Genomic DNA, 25,079 nt, shown 5'->3' with positions numbered 1-25,079 from the left:
GTATCATTGTATATAACTACACGAATTATTGTGATTTATTTTTCTACAACAAGTTTGACGAAAAGCAACCACGCGCATTAGGCACGCATTAGAATTAAAACAAAAATAATTAAACTACAATTACATTTTACATAGAATAATAATAATAATAATAATACCATTATTATTGTTGCCTAATATAGTGTTCATGTGTTTCCCTAAAACGATATATATATTATTAAGTATAAGCGCTGATTGCTGTTAAACGTGTTTACATTAAAACGTATTGTTCTACATGCTAATTTATAATTTATTTTTCCTGGAATAAATGAGTAGGTACCTACATAATATAATATATATGTATACACTGATGCACTTATCCGACATATCGTTATATGACTATTTAGTATTTAGATACATTATAATAATGACAAATAGATTACTATATGTGGTATGTTGTATTTGTGACGTCTCGACATTTGTATATTATATATGTATATATTATATTTCAATATAATATGTTGCACTGTTGCATAATAAAGCGCGTATACCTACCATCGTTTCGATTACCTATATGGCTATAAAATATAGTGTATACCTAGAAATAGGTACCTACTTTGTAATAATATAATATGTAACTGATGATCGTCATTAATTATGAATTAATAACCCAATAATTATATATTATGTAGGTATATTAAGATCACCGAGTGCCTATAGGTACATGTATTTTTGCAGACATCATGTACAATAAATTTGTAGGCACTACAAATGCGTTCATAATTTTGCGACAATGCGACGTATTATAAAAACTATAAGCATGTCTATATTATATTAAACTGCGATTGAAAATTTGATATGCACAACTGCATAAGACTGCGTTACACACAATAATAATAGTTTAATAATACTCTTCCAAATTTTCTGTACGGTTGTCCATACATAAACGTACATCGCAAACCTCGTGACGCAATGGACCATTGCGGACCGCCCGAGTGGTATCAGTGCGGTATCGCGGGTAGATATAAATATAAATATTCTTTATTATGGTTCTGTGACTAGTTCAGAAATCCCTCGCACAGTTCTCCATGACGTAGCGCCGCCGTGGTTTAAGGGTGTTCAATAGAAGCTATTTTCCTTTGTTGTTAAGAGGGGACTAGAAATTCAGATGGGTTTAAAAAAAATTAAGTGAAACACAATAAAACCTTTTATATACAATAGCGTGTACGGTGGTGTTTTCCCTTATCGATAAGAGAGTAAAATCGGGTTTAATACACGCGTATATTATATTATTATAACGACGCAAATATAATGCTCACAATCGTATCGACCTATTTACTCCAAAAATATCACCACCACGATTATGTTCATATTCAATTGTATATAATATATACCTTCTTATAATCTATATTCTATATGAATAGGTAATTTGCATAAATTATTGCGCTACTCACGATAAATGTTACATTTATATGGGTACCTATAGTACCTGCCTATTATAGACAAATTGATTCCATTTTAGTGGATTGTATATTTCTGAATGATTGACACTCCTATAAATGTATCCATATGGTCGTTTACGTTAACGTTCCTCATGTAAATAATATGATAATATTTAATATAGGAATAGGGTTTAATAATATTTTATGTGAGTGGCTAAGTAGGTTTAGCCCCCTTCATTTGGACATGTTACATAATAATGATTCTACCTATTGACATCAACGAAGTATAATCAATACAGATTTCCAAGACAAAATCAAAGGTTAGAATGTTGGTTGAAAATTGGTCAAAAAGAAATTCACCATGATTATATTTTAATTATATGTACTAAAATTATTAAACTGTTTTATCTGAAAAAATGTAGACCCCTCTCCCCGATTCAGATTTCTAGATCCGTGCCTTCAGTATATAAGTCTATTTATTAAGATGGATTATATGTTTCTATACTGCTGTACTTATACTTAGGATTTTCAAACAATAATTAAGAGCTCGTACTTATATAGGTATAGTGTGCACAATGATATATGTAATGTATATATAGGTAGGTAATATAATATATATGATATTTACCCAATAAAAAACTCAAGATTTAGATAGTGTAACTCTCGTCTAAATATATATTATTCAGTGTTATATACCTATACAATTATGCAAACGAACTTTATTGTGTCTGATTAAAATTGGCATTGCTACAAAAAAATCATGTTTAAATATGTGTATATATGAATATATTTGGTCTATGACCGTTAATATATATAAATAAAAATGTATAAATAAATAATGTCAAAATATATAATAATATATATACCTATGGCACCTATTTACCTATATCGATATGACGTTATTTTAAGTATACGTACCTATATATGGCTATATATTATACCATCATACAATTGACTCCAACATTTTAGACGTTGATTAATTTATAGATAACTTGTTACATGTGTACCTATTTATCAAACATTTATTTAATTCGTATAAAACGTATACGATTTAAAAATTGTAACATAATTTATGTAAATAGATACGGCCCAAACTGTAATTGAAATTAATTAACAATGTAATGGAGTATATATTAAAACATAAAATACTAAGTCAAAAACGTATACCTACCAATAAATATAATATACAAATATTCCTACTATTATAAAAATAATATTTCTAGTTTTTATTATAGTTTCACAAATTATAACATCATTATTAATGTTAATATCGTTATTCGTTCCTACTATAATAACATGTAAGTATAACCGTACCTATATATATTATATTAGTCCATGATACTTATATGTTAGTATATAAACATAATTATGTATCTATATATATATATAGATGTATTATGTACGTAATTATGCATATAGATACATGATATATACATACCTACCTATAGCATTAATTTGTACAAGTTATAAACGTATATATATAGTAATAGGTATACCTATATATTGTTTCTATTATAAATATATTCTTATAATATTTTCTAATATTTTATTAGATACCTATCTACAAGTAATATTATTGCTAAGATTTTTTTTAACTTTTTGTAGATATTATATACTATTTTATAAATGGAAAATAAGAATGTTGGTTTTCATATATAAAATTATGAAAAACAGATAGAATTAAATTAAGTTTTTAATTTAATGTATACACTTATAAATTATAATAGGTTATTTTACAGAATATATTAGTTATAAGATTTTATAGACTATAATAGAGTGTATACAGTATTATATACATAGGTATAATAAGCATTAGCGGGTACATTGAAGTAGTATAAATATTGTACACAATATTTATAATTATTACAATTTGTACCTTCACCTAATTCTGCGAAATCGTAATTAAATAATTTAACGGGTAGTTTTTAATTACCATGCCCTAATAGTACTGTAGTATACTATACATATTTAATATTTAAAAGGCTGACGTTTTCTATCCCAAATTATGTATGCTTTTATATTATGCATATATAAACTATAAAGTGCATGCACTTGTATAAAATAAGAAATATTGGTGCTTTGCACATAAAATGTATAGTGTGAAAAATGAATATTTTATGTTCATTATTTAAGATAATAAAGGTAGGCGATTAAAAAAAATTTATGCACAATAATATTTATATGAAATAAAATATAAAAAAAAAAATTTAACATTGCCTAATTAGGTATATAGTGTTATTGAACATAATATATTTAAACATAACGCGTTTGTCCACGAAAACTGAATACACTCCATACCTCAGTTACCTATACATTACTCTGCGGTACCCTATACATATTTTAGAATTCTGTCAGCAATAGATTGATGATCCAATGACCAATCGAAATATAGAATATATAGTACCTACCTACCATGTCCCGCAAACAGAATTCAAAAATATTTATAGATTACTAAACAATATGCCACCATATGGGTAATTAAATTATAATTAAGTGTACACTGTTTTCGCGGACACATGCGATATAATAATATGTATATTTATTATTAATAGATCATTATATCACATAATATTCTGTGATATTTCCAAACAATATTAATATGAAAAAACGGTTCGTCCTTATCCCTATGTGCGATACGCCCCAATATATATAATATTATATTTAGTTTGGGTTTAACAATAATATAGTACCTATATTATTGCGTGAATTCCAGATTATAATTATTTACTTATGTCTTAAACTATGTATATATAAATCAGTAATCTTACACAATTAGTATATTATTACGATATAATATAAAAATGTATTTAAATTAAATTAAAACCCAATTATTGTTATAATTTGCTATATAAATTTCAATTTGTTTATTAAATATATTATCGCGATTCAATTTAGGTTCAACGTTTTAAATACTTAAATAGTTATTACTTATTATATAACTGCGGATATGCGGTATATATAACAATGTATGTATATATATTAACTATACTGCAGGCATACAGCCTATAGGCATAGAAAAATTAAATTTACTTAAACAAATAAGTTTTGTCATTAAAATATTCGGAAAAAAAGACGTTTAATATATATGAATCTCATTTTTGACGCCCATTTGGGTATTTATTTGAATGTATATAGCTGTGTATAGCCGTGTGGCCGTGTGGGTATATAAATATATTAGATACCTACACGCATTTATATACATACAGCTGAAAATAAACCTTATATATTTATACTTTAAATTATTATAACAAGTCCACATTTTTTATCCGGTTAAAGAAAACCATGATGATTTATTTTACCTAATATATAGAAAATTCGAAATAGGTATACCTAGATGTATTATGTAGTTTTATCCTCCACGATAGGATTTAACCCACTTTTAAATTAATATGTATTGCTATATAATATATTTACCCTTAGAATTAGTTTAATTGAATATCAATTAGGTGCTAGGTAAATATATAATAAGTATAGATATACTTATTCATAATAGAAATGTATTTTTAGTCTTTTGAACAGTTTAATTTATGCGCATCATTCGAAGAGTCCGGTTACAATAATTTATACCTACTATAGAATACCTATAGATAATGTGTATGTATATAGATATATAAATATAAATATAACCTAATAAGCAATAATATTATATAAAATGTACTATGTATAGGGTACTATAATATACGCATAACCTATACGGGTTATATATAAAAACAACAAGCAGGAGACGTCGGCTGCGATAAATACGTGAGTCTGACAATATAATAATTTCCTCCGCAGGTCGTCGCGCGTATTCTCCTCCTCGCAACCCCTCGCGAACCTTCATCAGACTCCGTTACCATCACCATCGCCACCCACCCAAGAGTCCATACAGTATCTACAGTCTACACCACATATATACATATCATATACATATATACCTACAGCACACTGATCAAAGGAATTTCCCGACCGTTTGCCGGCAGATTATTTAATAATATATGTACCTATATATTATTTTATAGTAGCCGTCGTGCAGCTCGTTGAGTATACATGGGTAGGTACGTATATAAATATACAGCAATACAGCATGTATGTATATATATATGTATATAGGTACGTGCGTATACGCGCAATAATATAAATTTCCACCGATCAAATACTTATATACCTATACTTGAATATAATATATAATATGATGGTAGACTGCTGTGAGTGGGAGAGATTAATATATTGGATGACAATATTATATAGGTATATATTATATATATAGTGCCTATACCTATACTTATAAACACTGGATCGTTTTTATAAGTAAACTTATTTATTTATAGGAATTAACGCCATTATATATTTTGTAAAATGTATAGGTAGGTATATTATATACCTACATTAAATTAATACACCTATATATAAATAAAATATTGGTGTGTGGACATAAAAATTTCAGAAAACTGTCTTCGTCGGTGGCTGTTTTTTTATGTTGTGTACCTAGACAGATATACTTATATATAATGTGATACCTATACCAAAGTTAATACCTATATTCTATATTTATAAGCATTTGTCAAATTTATAATTTATTGGCGATGATCATCGACGACGACGCCGACGCCGCCACCGCTCGACTTGGACGGCGCGTGCACTTGGCGACGTCCGTCCGTGTTTCAATAAAATAAAATCGGAAAAAAAGTGTATAAAAAAAACACACACACACACAAACACAAACACAAACACATAATAATAAAACTACACCGCAAACATTGTGGCGGCGGCGGCGATCGTGATCGGGGGTAGTGTGGGGGTGCGGGCGGTCGCGTCTCAGCCATTGGACGGCGCGGGCCACGTCCACGCGTGGCCCGGTGGGCGGGTCGCGCTACCGAGCGCGGAGTGCGGAGTGGGGGCGGCCGAGTGGCGGTCCGTCGGCCGTCGCCACCGCCGCCGCAACCGTCGTTCAGTCGCCGTCCAGAGACCGTACCGTGCGCGTCCCATCGAGCGTGCGCCCGCCGTCACACTCACACTCTCTAACGTGACACGCACACACACACACACAATTACTGTACCATTATAATATTGTCGCGTATACAACCCCGCGCGCCATCCCTCGACCGCGCCGGAGAGGGTAGTTGTTGTCGTCGTCGCCGTCGTCGTGACATTGCTTAATTTCGGAATTTTTTTTCCACCCTCTCGCTCCAACCATGGAGATCAGATAACGAACCGTGTTTTATTTTTCAAATCCGTTTTCGCACGTCGTTTTTTTTTTCATTTTGATCACTCGGTCCGTCGTAGATAAGATATATATATATATTATATATTATATAATATACTCCACACACGCGGGGCGCACTCGCGGTTTAAGTTCGCGTGCGAAAACAGTTTAATATAATATTATTATATACTCGTACTTCCGATTTATATAGAAGTATACGTTATATTTGCACAAACCGGTACAAATACAACTCAACACAAATGGTTACTATGTCGGCGTATTCTCAGTTCGGTTACGCGTATCCAACCCCCGGACAACAGGTAAGAGATACAAATATATAATAGTGGTGTAATAATAGGTATACTAATAGGTAGTGTTTCAATTTATATTTTTACTATTATTCGTTACATCTCATAATAATAATATAATAATGTGAACAGCAGTCTATACTTACAGTTTATGGATAGGTACCTACCGATTATTTTCTTTACACGCGTATTATAAGCATAGGTTCTTACATTTATTTTAGTTTTTAAGATCAATAAGATCTAATAACCGTGTCATGTGTCCATGTTATAACAATTCAATATATAGGTAAATATTTATGCGTGAACAGTATTTTCCTTAAATTATTATTAACATTTATGATGCCGTGGTATAGATAGGAAGGTTAGCTAAACTTATATTAACCTAACTCGAATACGTGCAATCTATTTATATATAATTTTTGATGAACCAAATACTAATATTATAATATTTTTCTTTCATTTTTGATTCACATATTTATGATTTACAAAGTAAGTTCTTATATAGATTCAAATAGTAGGTAAAACTAAATTTTAGTTAGGTTTTTAATGTTATGTTATAAATTATAAGAGTACAACATTAAATTATTTTCACGAGTTTAAATTTCTGGTTCGAACCATTTAAAAAAATATTTTTATGGGAAAACTAATTTAAATCAGAGAAACTATTATCTATATTTAATTATTTGTTTTAAAATGTTTAGTTTTTAGCAAGCTATTTTCTATACTTACAGTCTTAATCAGGCTAAGTACCTATATAGAAAGCTATACTTACAATTTGAGTTTGTAATATTTATATACAATTAATTAAGTTCTAACTTATTTTTCAATATGTATTTTATTCCAAATAATGTCGAGTCCTATGTATTTTAATTAAATTGGTTTGTTTAAAATGTCACTTATTCTGATCATACTAAACTGCATCTTATGTACCTATAGGTACGACATCTATATCTATTATTTTATCAAAGCTAATAAAAAACTATAGTCATAACTATGAAAACAAATAATATTAACGATTAAGTAAGTATAAGCATAATATTTACAAAAGTCCAAAGGTATTTGTATTTTATATCCCAAATCTTAAATTAGTTTATTACTACTATAGTGTACAGATACAATAATACTTCATATTGCAGGGTTAAGTACATTACGTGTGTAGGACTAGAGAATATACCTAAACTAAGTATACCTAATAACAAAGCTACCTATAATATAATATAATATAAATAATATATCAGCTATATGTCGAAAATTTAAAACGCATAATTGTCTTTTAACGGATCTATAATAATAAAGTAATAAATAGTAGGTAATTATAATAAGTATACCTAATGATAATATTATAATGTATACAGACTAATAAAAATACAAATTTGATAACATATTATGTTTCTTTTTACTAGCAATCAATATATTCATAGTACCTAATAGGTAGTTGCCTACAGTTTGATATTTATAATTATCGGATATGAATAATAATTTGTTATTTCTTATTTGATATCAGAAAATGTTATCTCACAAGGTTGCTATAAGGTGACCCTACATTAAAACTTTGACTAATTACATTATATTATTATATTATATTGCTTAAACAATAAAGTAAAATTAATATTAGGTACCTATAGAAGTACCTATGGGTCGTTATAATTTATTTTAAACATGTTTAAATATAATATATATATTTTTTTTAATTTGAAATTCTTTTAATAAAATTAGTTTATATTTTAAACTGAAATTATTATTAGTTATTAAATATCAAGTTATAACTTAAAAGTTTAATGATATAGTTACATGTAGGTACTTACTTATACATGGTACTGTACAGTATGTACCTACTATTATATCTATTACACTGTGAATCTACATTCAATCTACAAAAAATATAATATTCGTTAACTATTTAATACCATTTCAGTTCATCAAACATTATATATGATGTATATAAATATTAAATATATATGTATATAATATATATTATATATTATTATGTGTATAAATAATTTCCAATCCTATAATAATATGACAAAACGTATTAATGTAGGTATATAAGGACATACTGAGATGTTCAAAAGTTATATAAAATGGCATCCCCTATCTGTTCAGTATTTTATGCACCTCACCGGTTTATTGTGAGGGTGAGATGAAAGGATTATTATAGTGTTGGACATAGATGAAGTCCTGCGAGCTTTGAAATTGTAATATATTCGCACTGGTAACCTATATATATATATAATGCTACCGATAATAATATAAACAATGGTTAATATTGGGATGATTAAAATTGTAGCTTATCTATAAAACTTGTATACCTAACAACAATGTAAAAAATCTTAAAAGGGACTCCGGGGGTAGTACCATGTTTTCTAAATGATCGTCGGAGGTTGACGAAAGCGTTTATTAATACGTGCAGATTGCAGGCAACCCGCGCCACCCCAATCGAAATATTTATTAACTCCAAACAAAAACTATAAGCTGCTCGTTATTTAGCCATCAAAGCGGTCGATCGCATTATATAGTGTTTTCGAAATACTCACCGCAATGCGTATAATATGAGTAATAAATTAAATTAAAATTGTGATTTCATTAATATATAAAGGACATGACAAATAATCGAAAAATAGAATGATTAATTCAACGGGGAATATATAATGTTATGTTTGTATTATATAGCTACATTATAGTGTTCAACTATTATAATAGTGATTAATGCGTTTATTATTTACAAGTCCGTGCAAACTGTCTATGTAGGTAACTATGTATTGTAGGGTTAAGGTTATATTAGGAATAATTTAAAGAAACATTTGACCCCATCCCACTCACCCGAAATTGGTTTTCTGCAGTTACCACCATCATATTAATAACACATGTAGGTACTTTTATTTATAGGTTTTTGTAAGATAACATACGTTTATATACCAATATTATAGGTGTAAGATTTATCACTAAAATTGTTTTGAATGCGCAGTATTCGTACCCATTCGAAGTATAAATATAATATTCTGTATGTAAGTAGGAAGCTATATAGGGTTATTCAATATAAGTATAGGTAATATATATCTTACATATGCAGGATTTAGGATTTGGAGCTTACTGTAGGGTCAATGTGAGCTGGGACACTAACGAGATTTCGAATTTGTATTATATAATATAAGGGCGACAGCGTTCTAACCTAACCTAACCTAACCTGCACCTTTCTGGGTCCTTCGGCGAGCACCGACGATTGAAACAATGCACGCGGACTCTGGGACAGATTACCGCGCGAAAACCCGCCGGGAGTGTATACCTATCCCCCTTATTTGTGCGCGCATATACATATATATATATATATATATATTATGTATGTATATAATACGTTCGTAGGTACGTATTATTATAATCGACGACAACAATGGGCGCGCAGCAGCAGATGAAATCGGATATTGTGCGCGCGCGGCGCCACAGTCTTCGTCGTCGTGACGCGTATATAAGGTAGGTATATAATATGTATATTTATGTATTATATATATATATACCTCTGTGGCTCCTATATCCCCACCGCTGCTGCCGTCGTCTTCATATATTCTATGAATTCTCGTCGTGTAGTTAGTCTCTTTCGTCAAAATCCTTATTTTTACCGCCGCCGATACGCATTACAATAATATAACTATATATAGTTACCTATGGGTACTGGCCACAACTGTAAGTAGACTGCAGTGCTTGTCCTGACACGGGTTCCATGTGTGGCGCCAACGGCACAGCCACCGCCGCGATAGACTAACACAGATAACGACGATTGTTAAAATAAAAAAAAATAATACAACTTATTATACCATTATAATAATATCAGCTACCGCATAAAAATGACCTTATTAATTTAAAAAAATATAACGTTTTGTAAACTCTTCTCTGGTGCGCTGCTGCTCGTTTTATTTTTTATATTTTTTTATCAACGTTTTGTATTGCACAAAGGCTGTGCCGTCTAATTAAAATACCTACCGTGTATAATAATTAATACCATACTAATATATATATATATAAGTGCTAAGTAGTTAATAATATGTATATACCAACGCGGATGAAAACATTTGTTGTTTACCGCAAACGCCGCCGTGCCATGTTAATAAATGTCGGCCGTTATCGGTTTGGACTATGGTTTTCTAATTGGAACTCATGTTCCCAATTCACTTATAATATGTGTATATATAGGTATATATATATATATATGCGTGTATGATTGTATGTATATATGTGTGTACGTGTGTATACAGAGCGTATAAAATACTAAAATAAACTGTGTTACATGCAGGTCTAAAAGTCGTGTTTACGACTTTATACTGTGTGTTATACACAGTCATTTAAATCGGTTATAATATATTATGACAAGCATAAATAAATTGTCCATACAAGATTCGTGATAATCGACGTTTTATATGTTTGTATAAAATATTTACCTCACGAGAAAAAACTAAATTACGCACTTACACACATTTAGCCATTTAGGTATAGATACTATATTATAAACATTAAAACATGTATAGGTACAGTGTATACATACTACACAACAAGTCGTATTGATAAAACTCATGTTTTAACAAATTACCAATACCGCGAATAATTTTAAATCAATTACCTAATAAAGTATAAATTAATCATTAAACATTTATCTATATCTACTCGGACGTTACTATAAAGAACCGTTTTAACTCCTTAATTAAAAATAGTAATATGTTTATAAAACAAATTAATTAACATATTGGAAGTTAGATTAGATTTTATTTTTTATTTTATATTTAATATACAACTAAATTCGTTTAAGAGGCGAGATCGTTGCCGCATTTGTGATGTCTTCGTCTTACTTGGAAACGCAAAATTACATATATTATATTATATACATATACCGAATTGTACAAAATAATTAATTTTATTGATTTTACTTTGTTATTTTAAAGATATATTTTAGTTAATTATAGCAAATTAAATCATTTAATGGTTGATAAGAACAGGGTCCCACATAAGCTTTTTTCATATTTTAATTTTAAAGCAAGTTATGGGCATTTTAATGTTATTTAAAATGTGGTCTGCGAAATATATTTCAATAAAATGTTATGAACAAAATATTAATGTTTTTATTAAAGCAAATGTATGAATGATATTATATTTGGATACAAAAAATACATCACTTTTACAGAACGTTAATTATATAATGTAGGTAATTTGGTTTTGACGAGAAAACAAACATCAAGGCTGAAATATATCATATCTTTTGAACTCATCGGAACTATGTCCAACGCATTACAAAATCACGCTTCCATGGATGTCATAATGTATAGTTGTATTAGGTATATACAATGAAATTATACTAATAGCTCAACAGCCAGAAGGATTTATATGATCCCGAATGGTTTATACTTATTACAATATTATACAATGTTTTATTGGACTGCATGCGGTTGATGTACTATATAAACATTAAATATGCTTAAATATTAATTATCGCTGAATTGTCCGTCATTGTGAACGCACAAAATTGAATTTATTAATAAACGTACATAATATATAATACCTATATGTAAATAATATGTGTAGTAAATAATATATAATATAATATTATATTGTATTGTTTCGACAAACACGATTTTCGTATAACTTCCGGTTTTACGCTGGGTTGAAGTTCTAATGGGAAATTGTTGTAAAACAGTTTGTTACGGTTTGTTTTTCGCGTAATATATATAGAATATAGATAGGTATATATTATACTGCCACGTAGCTTTTTAATTATCGCACATAACGTGCTTCGGTACATATTATAGCCTATAGGTATCGTAGGTACAATATAATATACATCACACGCGCGCGCCAGTTACTGACAAGTTATGGTTTTTAATTAAAACATTTTTATTCTTAGCGTGGGAATTACTAATTATCTCAATTTAGAATCGTCGTGGGTCTATCCACTGGAGCAATAACGGCCCGATTTTACTCAGCATAATTTTCGGATTTTTTTTTTTTGGCAATTAATAATAATTATTAACCCAAAAACGATAGGAACCTCGTTACGGCGAACCGCTCACGTATATACGCATTTTATATAATATAATATATAGTTATTAAATAGGAAATACAATAAAAAAAATATATACGGTCACTCTGTGTGGTGGTCATAATATTGCTGTACATTTTCCCGTTTTTTTCCGTTTCAATAACATTTTCCGTTTTTTTTTGTTCTATAATAAATCATATAGTACAATAAATTATACATTATACCTCAATGACATCGTTTAGCCGCCAATATTGAAAGAGTCGTTTTTCTCGAGTCTATTTGATGCGACGAGGTCGCTCGTGACTAGCAATTCGAGCTGCAGGCAGTGCATAGAGTGTATATAATAAATATATATATACTTACCTATAACTAATTGCATTCCTACTTTACACACAATGTCTACCGTAAGTTTTGCGGCGTGCATATATATATACATTAAACGCGTGCAGTTGCGGGTGTATAATATGTAAGTAGTATAAGTACGAAAATCAGCAGTCGAAGCTTCACGGTCTACCGATCGGCTACCGACAATTTATTATACGTATATTTATAATATAAAGCTAGGTGTATACTATTTTTTTTTTATTACATTGTTTTCACGGCAATAGGATATGCGACTTTTAATTATTGTTTCTCGCGTGCTAACAGAATACAATAAACTCGACGTCGTTTTGATTATATTTTTCATTTTCCACCCAACGAACATCGAATTCGAATATTAACCTATAGGTATAATACCTATATTATATGTGCAATGTATATATTATATACTTCGAAAAGTTTTGATTTCATTATACATACAATGTTATCTATTATATGCCGCCGTGCAGGTCGGACACGATATATTATGAATATTATAAAATATGTTTATATATAATGTATTGTATACCGATTTCGGCGCAAATGAATCATTTCGGATGGCGGCGGTGACCTGCGGGAGATGGTCGTCGGGCAGCGGGGTAGACGTACGCGTATATTGCGGGAGAGCGGAAAAAAAGTATAATATATTAATATAATAAATAATCGTAAAAAAACGGTCACAGCGCCGGGTGTGTGTATATATATATATATATATAATATACGATAATCTTGTCAACGTTTTTTTCTACTTTTTAATATTATTATTTTCCAACAATAAGCTCGTATATTATTTCGTTCATGTCGTGTGGGACGTTAAGTATGTAAACAATGTGTCAACAGCTCTCTCGGAAAGAGATGGAAAAAAATAAACAGGAGACTTTTTTCTCTCTTTCTATTTATCCATCTCTATATATAATAATATACAACTTAAAATATTCCACGAAAAAACAATATCATATTATATTTTATACTCTCGAGCAAGGCAATTATGGGTGAGAGGGGTGGATGAGGGCGATGGCTATTCTTGCACGCCTAGGTTTTGAGTTATGACACATGTTTCTTATACATATATGTAGTAAAAAAACACGAGTTTTCCCTTACCCACAACGTAGTTGATTGATAACCCGGCGAAATTCGCCTATCGCCCGCGTTGCAATTAAAACGCGTTACGCATGACGACCTCGACGATGATGTCGTATATTCGTATATATGTGTATTACAAATTATAAGTATCATAAGTACACTTAATATATGTACATACAGTGTATAGTTACTATTGAAAATGTTAATTAACAAAAGCACATTTTAGCACATTTATAATATATAGGCACCATAGTAAGGTATAATAGAGTATTAGAGTGCAAGCAGCAGTGTAGAATGCAAAAAAAATAAAATAAAATATAAAATACGCGCGTGTGGGTATTTTATGTTATATGTATATTATGTACGCGTATAATATATATTTATAATATATAACCGTAATAATGGCTGTTATCAGTACGACGATCAAACGCATCGCGTATATATACACACGGTGGTGGTGTGTTGTATATACGCACGTATATAGCCCACGAAAACGGGTTCATAAATATTTATGAATTGTTACTGCGTGTATAAATTATATAGAATTTTATTACGTTACTATACACCCCACCATTGGCCTCCTACCCGTTTGTATACGGTATTATATATAGTGTCCGGGACATAGGCTAGCCTGACGCCGGGTGTCCGTGTGTGTAGTATATCTTTATAGATATGTTTAATATTATATATATATATAATATGATGCATAGATATGTTTAATATTATATAATATGTATACTGTATAAGTTTTATCCGTTTAAAATAATATTATAAATTACAATAATAATACGATCGGCGAGTTGTTATTATAATACTGCTAGAATAAAAAAAAATAAAACGCGGGCGAATACTTGACTAATTTTTGCCGGCATATTTGCACTCGTATAGGTATACTCATTTAATAATAATCAAATAGTTAGGTTCCTATATTATTATATTATTATAATTTATAACGGAAAACCAAATCGATTCTCGACATGACAGCGTGCAATAATAATTACGCACATGGTGCTCGCGAAATTTAAATTCTGATTTACGATAGGTATAAACATTATAGGTATACCTACTATTATATTCATCTATCGGCGTGCGTGTTTGATATTATGCGTCGGCAACCGATAATATTTCGCGTGCCACAACAATAGTGTTTAATAAATAATAGTAAATTATAATATAATATTAATGCGCGTATAATCGTGTAAAGGTTTCGATAAACACGGGCATCGACACCTGCCTACGGTTTCCATCGAACCGACGTCGCTTCGCGTTTGTTCCGCGTCGTAGTAGACAATAATATTATATATACACATATATGATTTTATATAAAAAAAAAAAAAACTGCGGCGGCCTATACAGGTATCTATGCGTATATAATAATATATCGCCTATAGGTGTGTATGTACGCATAATATATTGTTATATTTTCATTATTGTCTACCGCCCGGCCATTCCGGTCTATTGGTTTTTGCGGTCGAGTTGGTGTCGACGACGACGACGACCAGATATAGATAATATAATATATTAATATACGTAAGTACGTATAATATATATATATATATGTATATAATATACCTTTCTTGAAAACCCGACGAAGCGCTTTCGGGTTCACACCTCACAACCGGTCTACTCGCCACCGTCCACACACACACACCACACTATGACTGGTATCGAATGGCCAATTAAAATAATTATACGACGACAGACGCCCGCCGCCCGCAGACGGGACTGTCCGCGCGAGTAATAACGTCGTCGTAGCCGCCCGTCGTAATACTATGCGTGCGCACACCTAAACCGAGGTGACGACGGCGTTTAATGTTACGAAACGTATCAATTTCCTTTGAGCACGTAGATTTTGCGCGAAAACGACGGGTTGTACTGCATATATCTACGTGTGTAATATTATTATCTATATAAAAAAAATTATATAACGCGCAAATTTCATTATACCGACATAATAGTAATATGCATTACGATGGTTTTGTTTGGCCAGAGTGTACGCCCGGTGTGTGGATGCAGTGTTTGTGTACAAACAAACTCGTTTTTGCGACAACAATACGTTACATTATTATTATTATTAATATTATTTTCATCATCGGCTACGCTTTTTCTCGGATGAATATTTAAATCAATCGTCACGTATATTATATTTTAATAGTAATATGTATAATAATATGTTAATATTATGCCTTCATTCGTTTCCCCCGCGGTTCTTGATTAAAACCAGCTGTCATAACTCGTGATCAACTTTTACCTCGCACCCTCATTAACTCACGATTATTTCGTAATTCAGATTCCTCATAAACTATAATAATACCTACAGATAAAGTACAAGCTACATAATATTATACTTCAATTGTTCTCTCAACATTTCGGTGTAAATATCATTATTACTATTATTACCTAACATAAACATTAAAATAACAATGTCTTACTATTATTATATAGATGTAACTGTATGTATATAAATAAAACGATATCTAAACTTTTAAAGTTGTTAGTCTGCTATAATCTGTATTCTTTAGAATACTTCCACTGTTCTTGTTTTCTCTTTTGCGTGGTTGTTAGTAAAGTATTACATATTCATATAATGTATAGTGAAGGTACGTCTGATAGATTGTCCTGTCTTAAAACCGATCGCTATTTCTTCCTCTGCACTTCCCACCACCCATTACCCACAAACCCTATATAACTTTTTCTCTCTTTCTCCCTTTATATTTCCGTGGCTGTGACTCCTGAATATGCGCGTTCCGACTCATTTGAATGGATCCTCTTGTTGCGCACTATAAGTGTATATAATATTATAGTCTACGTCATAATATAATATATAGGTAAGAAAGTGGTATTTTGGTTTTCAGTACACCAATACCTATATTTAATTTCAACCATGAAAATTTGGTTTCAATTTGGAAAGTTTCAACCACCAAAAATTATTAACAGTATGTAGTTTTTACAATTAAATTTATTTAAAAGCTCTGAGGTGATAACTTTACATTTTTTAAATGTTATGACTTATATTAGAACGGCATAGGTGTAGTATCAATCATATTATTTTGTACGTATTATTAGGTATTTAATAATTTTGTTTTTAAATTTTTTTTTTTCCATTCGGCTTATAAAATGTATCGAACACTAAGTAAATGTAAAGATATGCACTTATGGAAAAAAAAACATGGTTCTCCATGAATGAAGAATGAAGATGTAACTTTCAGTGGGGATGGCATGCTGAAGTCGGCGTTGAAGAGTATTATTGTGTGCACTCCTTCACTATGTGTTTGATGGTTAATGCAGTGTGAAATGAGTCGCATATTAGTTGGGGTTCTTTGCTAATTAAATATGATTGGATGAGGGGAGTGTCCGATTCTGGTGCGGATGATTGCGTAAAATAACTTTATTTCTCAAGTATATTGATATGTATAGAACTCAGTGAAGGAAAACCAATGTATTTACTATTTATTCATATGTAGTATAAATATTTGATATTTATGAAAGCTAATATACCCTATAAGCTGTACCAAGAATAAAAAATAAATTAATAAATACCTATATTCTTAAGTTGATAATATTTTATAAGTATATATGGGCTACTAAATATCCAGTGGAGGCATATAATTATAATACACCTGTTGGCTATTATAATCTGTAATATCAGATATTATGATTTTTTATAATAATATAATGTTTTTATTTTTATTTTCGCAGAGCGCGATGACGGCAGAGTCGGTATCACCGCCGTTGGCCGCCGGTGGCGGAGGCGGCGGCTTATCGCCCGACGTTATGGGCGCCGCCGGGTGCGGCACGTGCTGTACCGCCGCCACTGTCGGCGGCGTGACGGGCGACCGCAACGCCGGTTCCGAGTCCGCTGTGGCCGTGTGCTCGTGCCACCTGGCCGCGGCCGCGTCGCTGCCACCGCACTACGCCAGCCACCGTAGCACACCGGCCACAACGGCCGTGTACGCGCCGTACCCGTCCACCGACCAGAACCCGTATCCGAGCATCGACACGTCATCATTTTACCCGCACTTGGTAAGTTTCAAAACCGTATTGTACAATATTAAAGGTAGCGATTTTATTGTAATATTGGGTGAGTGTAGATATTATATGTAGGTATATCGGATACCATACTGAGAGGAGGGGCGTTTTGTACCTCCCCACCACCGGCTGTGTTCACCGCTGATCAATAAAGTTACGGGATTTGTACATTATTACTGGTTTAAGTATTGGGACAAGAGTGTAGGTTTTTCAAACTTATTTAGGAAAGAAAATATATCACCGTCTTTATCGATCGAACGCTGTCGATAAATTTGCAATCGTTTGCGTGCATACAATATCGTTGTTGTTAAATTAAAATAAATTAGATTTCGCGTATTTCGAATTTGTCGTGTTTACCCTGCGCGCGTGGAGACACGTCATTGTTCGGTGATTTCACGCAATGGATCTCGGTTTTTTTCTGCAGTATCTTTTTTTTCTTTAATGGCCCTTTTAACGCGAGCCCATAAGTCAAGTCGCCTATATAATCCAGTATCAATTATATTCGATTATTTGGGGTGCGCTCAGAAATAAAAAGCCTTTACGCGCGCAAAGGTTTACTATTATATTATATATATATATGATCGGGCCGCGTGTATATATAAACTCCAGCGGCGGCGGCGGCGAGAGAAGAAGCTTTGGCGCGCGCGAAGTGCAACGTTCATAAATCAATCCGCTCCCGCCACAGCCTCCGGTTAACCGTAGAGAGGGGATGACGCCCATCTACCGCCGTCTCCGTTGCTGAAGGGGTGGAAATCGGCGTGGGACGTGATTTATCGACGGGCGGAGGAGAGTGCGGTGGCGGTGATTTCGCGAACTGTTGTGCTGTGCGCCTCTCTCTTTGTATACGCGCAGTATGTATATGTGTATATACACCACTTCCACGATACTACCCTATATACACCCTACTCGTTTGCGCAGGCAGACGTGTGTGTGTGCGCGCACGAGAGAACCGCAACTGCCTGGGCGGAGGCTTCATTAACGAGCGGAAAATTGACGGCGGCAGCACCGAGAGAGCCTTTTTGGGGGAGCGAAAAAATAAATAAAGAGAGAAGCTTATGACTTTATATATATATATATATATGCGATCGAGTATAAAGAGGGTAGTAAACGCCGCCGCCGCGTGAAAAATAACCGTATATATACGAGGGGTGGATTGATGAATATAAACACGAGCATCTTTTATATCAATGAGTTTATACACACACAAAGTGAGATAATGGTAGGAGGAGGAGAGAGAGAGAGAGAGAGAGAGAGACGGTAATGGGTGTGTATATAACGTGATCGTATGCAGTTGATTGATACGTTATCCCACTGACACGTATTATTATTGTATGCGCTACCGCGTCTATACGCGTGCGATGACGTCGAAAACAATAACACACTTAACCGTCGTGTGCACGATGACGCGACGGATATTTTGTGTAACTTGCACGCCGAGCCCTAATTATCTATGCAAGGTAGGAAATAGTTATCGAATGTTTTTCAATCACTTGTAACGTAAATTCGTCCCTGAGTATGTAAAATTATACATTGTTACTTATTATTATATTTTAGTAAAATTACAGAATTAAATTCGATTACAGTAATTTGCAGGTAGTATTTTTTTAATTTTTTTTTTTTTTTTTTGAAGGACAAAACTACACTAACTGCAGTACCACTACCCCCTGGGTATACATAATCTTGTTTAACATTTGTATTTTAATAGAAGTAATAGCTGATAATAATTATAATTAATTAAACAGAATAATATGTACAAATTACTTTTTACCGCCATAAAATATTTGTCGTATTTGTCAAATGTTAATACTTCAAGTTGATAAAGTCTTTAATTGAAAATGTTTTAACTCTCCCAAAGGACTCTGTATTTAAATATCCATTGTTGTGCAGTCTGGCATTCAATACGTCGGTCAACAATAACACAATATGATATAAAGGTACCTATATAGAGAGCACGTCTTATAATATATTTGCAGTACGCCTGACTAGAGTACATGTAAAGCGCGTATTTTGCACCCTTATATACGTCTGGCATAGGACCGTATCCTCGAAAAACGCATCTATAAATTATATGATGGGGGGAAAAAAATGGAATTGACCTTTCAAGTTGACCGGGTGCAGAGCTTTTGAGTGGTAGGCGAGTCTTCTGGAAATATGCGGTTTACATATTATACAATATACACCGCAGTACACACGTACATCCACCCACACACACACACACACACACACACACACACGATCGCACGCCCTTTGTCACGATTTCCAGTCACGTATTCGGCCACGGATTTACACTCGGCCGTAGAAGGGATTTATATTTTTATATACTGTGCGCGCTGACCGGCCGGCACGATCCTGAAGGAATAAGAGGTATTACTCGGTGATGGCGCGGAGAGAGAATTCGAAAGCGGGAAAAAAATACATTTATATACGCACATAGTATAACATTGTTCAGACTAAGTTTGGCGCCACAATATATATATATATATATTAGGTATACTCTTCCTCTTCTCGTTTCTTCCAACACGGGACAATCGTGTACGCACGCACACATAGCAAGCCGTAATACGAGTTCCCACAACGTATTGACCTGTTGTCGACTTTAATGGTGTGCCTCCCCCTCCCCCCGTCATCCTGCCACACCCTCGCCGGCCGCCCCCCGTGCAAACCCTTCGTTTCTACTTACGTCCACCATAACTCATGCGCGGCGGCGGCGACGACGACGACGACGACGACGACATCGACCATTGTGGCGGCCGTGTTTTACATAATAATATCGTATTAAATGTTGGTATATTATTTCTTGTTTTACAACCGACGCTAATTGTAGACGAGTGCAAAAATAATAATAACAACAGTACTGGCTAATGAAAAAGTGGCGGAGGAAAAAAAAATAACAAACAATAGACGCCGCCGCGACGACGGTCTCTCGTCTGCCGAGCGGTGATTACATTTGCTGAAAGTTTCTTCGTCGTTCTCTGTGTGGCCTGCAATGGCTATACGACGTGTACTAATACCGCCGCTATAATAATATAATGGTATAGTACTGTATGTGTATAAATATAGTTGTCTGGAAAGAATTTTTTCGCTCTAAACAGTCTAAACACGTCGCGCAAAACGAATTTCCATTTACGTACCATGCCTATACATATAATATCTATACGCATGACATATATATATATAAGTAGGTGTATTAGTACGTCGTGAAACTCGTTCCATGTCATACGTATTAGATGTATAATATTGTATTATATACTATACATCATAGGTACAGTATCGTGTGCGGCTTATTATTATTACCGATATTATTCCATACCGTCGCCGTATCGTTCCAGTTGTACAATATAATATAATTTATAAAATAATGGTATACCGTTTTGTTATACTCACTCCTAATTATACTCATTATTATTACAGTCCTGGATCGATATATTATATAATATATGTGACGGCGGACACGCGCTCTTTTGAATAGATTTTACCCGTTCACATCGAGGCAGTTCGCACTGCTATATAATAATATAATATAAATATATATTATTACATTATTCACGCATTAATTTCATTTTCGGCACATTCTTGTACCTTGTTTTTTTTTTATATATTATTCAATATAGGGACATTATATACGTGTGTATATAACAATATTTTCCAGGTGAAAATAATATATCGTGCACATAATATATTACTTTGTGTATACCTTTACTATTTTATTTCGTTGCCGTGTTCCAAGGTCGTTCACGCACCCTCGTCCGAAATCACGCAACTTAATAGTTAACATACATGGCATCTATACATAATATATGTTTTATAAATAAAAGAAAATGTATGCGATAAATTGCTTGCACCAATATACTTCAAAAGAGCCGATCTTATGAACGCAGGCGTCTTATATGATACAAACCGCTCAGTGCTTTTATGTAATATAATACAATATCCAAACATATTATACACATTTTTATATATCGATATAATACGTATATACTAAATATATATATGTACCTATAAGTGTTGAATTTTTTTTAAGCGTAAAAGTGGATTTTGGTGGTGCTTGGAAATAGTTTTTATTTCCGCTTACATTTTCGAATCTCTCGGCGATTGATCACCCCGCGGGAAAAACGCGTGGGGCCATTAACACCACGCGATAAACCACTCCACCGACAAACAGGTGCGATTTCCCAAACACCATATCGTATACCTATACATATATATATATATATTCGTGTAGCGATTTTCCCGGCGGCGGCGGTGGTAACGTTAAAAGCCCACCACCGCGCATAAATTCAAAGCGTTTCTCAATATACGTATAATGCATATATATTATATATATATATATATATATATATATACACAACGTCGAAATTTATAGTGAAGGACGCGAGAACGCTTTCAGAATGTCTATATATATATAGTATATACAGCATAGGTGTTTAGTGTGTGTGAGAGAGGATAGAGTAGGTATATGTGTGTGTGCAGAATCCATCCGACGTCAGTGCTCTTGGGGGACACGCAGAGATGGGGTTGAAAAAGGGGTATGCGCACGTCGAAAAATAACGACTTGGATAAAGCTAAACCGTGTTTGGCGCGCGCGACGGGTTCTCTTTTATAGTGGCGCACGGCGTTGGACATCCGACCGAGCTTTCATCGCTTACACAATATGATATATATATATATATATTATATTATATATTGTTATATTTTTCGTTTAGGAAAGTGCTGCGGGCGTGCGTTTAGCGGGCCGAGTCTACTATATTTATCCGTACACGACGACGACGCATACGTTCGGTAAAAATCGACAGGACTATATTATAGAAGTGTGGTGTAGATAAAATAAAAAAAAATACTCTTCCCGGATAAATTCCGTATTTATGGGAACGGGCGGACATAATTTCCCACCGGATTTCCGGCCACCACCGCTCGTAAGCGACTCGATGTTTCTGTAAGATAAACCTTGTTTAGATATTTATTTTTTGGTTCTTTTCGTGTTTTAACGCGACAACGATGCGTAACGCCGTCGGTTAACACGATGTAATATACTGAACGATGTTTTTCGTCGCAGCAAAGCAGTCGTTAGTATACCTATACAGAAATGCCTATCATAATTTCCGATGAATTAATTGTAGCTATGTATAACGAGGGTGTATATATAATATGTACATATGTACAATATAATCAGAGATTGAAAGTATTAACGCGCCGACGCTACAGTAGCGCTCTACTAATTTGGGGCGGCGCAAATAGAGTAGTTTTGTTTTAATATTACTATTTAGGAACAGTGATATAGGTAATAATTTTTCACCGAAAATTGCACGTCGAGTTATTGAAAGTAGCGCACAATTTTTGGCGATGCTACAGTTTAATATTAAATTACTTTGATTGGAGCGATACAAGGAACATAATATAAGTATATAGTTACAGCTTTGTTTCGGTGTAGCAAACGTGACACTATAATTTTCATATAAATCGCTACACTGGATTATACTTTCTACAACCATCAATAATTTCTAATTTAACTAAGACAAAATATACATGTTAACCCTCTACTAAAAAAATGTTTAGGTACACATCCCAACAAAATGTTGAATAAACATCCCAGAACCTATAATGTATAATATACATAATATTATTATTGTCTAACTATAAAAACAAAAAAAGTAGCGTATTAAGAGACGTTATTTACATTAATTGTACATAATTAGTGTTATTTACATAAGTGATGATTGTAGGTAGTGTATTTTTAAAATTATTATGTAGCGATGGCCACACTATATCAAATGTAGCTGTCATATAAATTCCGTATAAATTATTAATTTTGATGATTTCTCACGCTGTATGGTTTTCCATTGTGGACTATCACACAAACGTGGGGTATTATGTATTATGTATTTGTTATACTTCGCGGCCAACGAATATATTGTAGTGTAATAAAAAATTGTAACGGTATACGCAGCATATTTCATAAAACATAATTATGTTATTTTTATATACACAGAGTGTCAGACAAGCGTTGTGTAGAAACGAGTATAATATACGTAATGGTGCTCAGCTACCGATATATTATAATGTAGGTATAGGTAAATTGTATATAACACTATAACAGTAGGTGTACCTACTCAAGTATAAGCCGACGACCGATAGTCGTAGTTCGTCTTTCCCGCGCAACATCAGCCGTGGTTATAACTTATAAAGCACTGGGCGGTGCTTATTGTCGTGCGTTTATTATATTGTGACAATTAACCTATTATAGTACTGCGTCAATGAATCGCTCGTACGCGATTGTCGCATCACGTTTCCTTGGCACGTAATTGTGCAGCAGGATATTATTATGTATTTTCGTCGAATCGATTGCGTTACGCCCTCGGGCTAGTCCAGCCGACTCCGCGGTCAGCTATGTGTACGAACGAAATTTCACACGCCGCCTGACTGTATAAAGATAACGTTATCGTACAATAATAACGTATACCTACTTACTGTAGTAACTGTATGCGTCGTCAACGTCGTCGATAAATTTCAATATATATACGCGTGGGGCTCGTAGCCGACGGGTCGTCATCCCCCTCCGCCATTATATATTATATGCGTATTATATACATCTAATAATAATAATAATATATACGCGAGCAGCTAAAACCGGGAAGCCGTGAAATTCCTCCGAGGGTGCTGCACATCGCGGCACTATA

The 25,079-nt window shown here is 32.9% G+C and overlaps 1 protein-coding gene across 2 annotated transcripts in view; it reads left to right on the top strand.

Moving 5' to 3' along the window:
* The window catches only part of LOC132940955 (homeobox protein caupolican-like), a 65,916-nt gene that overhangs the window by 28,655 nt on the left and 12,182 nt on the right, over positions 1–25,079 (top strand). The window contains exons 1-2 of one of the 2 annotated variants that reach the window (XM_061008769.1): positions 6,347–6,926; positions 18,076–18,399. In XM_061008769.1, the coding sequence (XP_060864752.1) occupies positions 6,867–6,926; positions 18,076–18,399 (384 nt within the window). In that variant the 5' untranslated portion in view covers positions 6,347–6,866. Of the gene's footprint in view, positions 1–6,346; positions 6,927–18,075; positions 18,400–25,079 lie in introns of those variants that run through there. The other variant, XM_061008768.1, reaches the window with a different exon arrangement.

This window comes from Metopolophium dirhodum, chromosome 3 (genome assembly GCF_019925205.1).
Source record: "Metopolophium dirhodum isolate CAU chromosome 3, ASM1992520v1, whole genome shotgun sequence".
Classification (NCBI taxonomy): domain Eukaryota; kingdom Metazoa; phylum Arthropoda; class Insecta; order Hemiptera; family Aphididae; genus Metopolophium; species Metopolophium dirhodum.
This window is presented reverse-complemented; position numbering and strand designations above follow the sequence as displayed.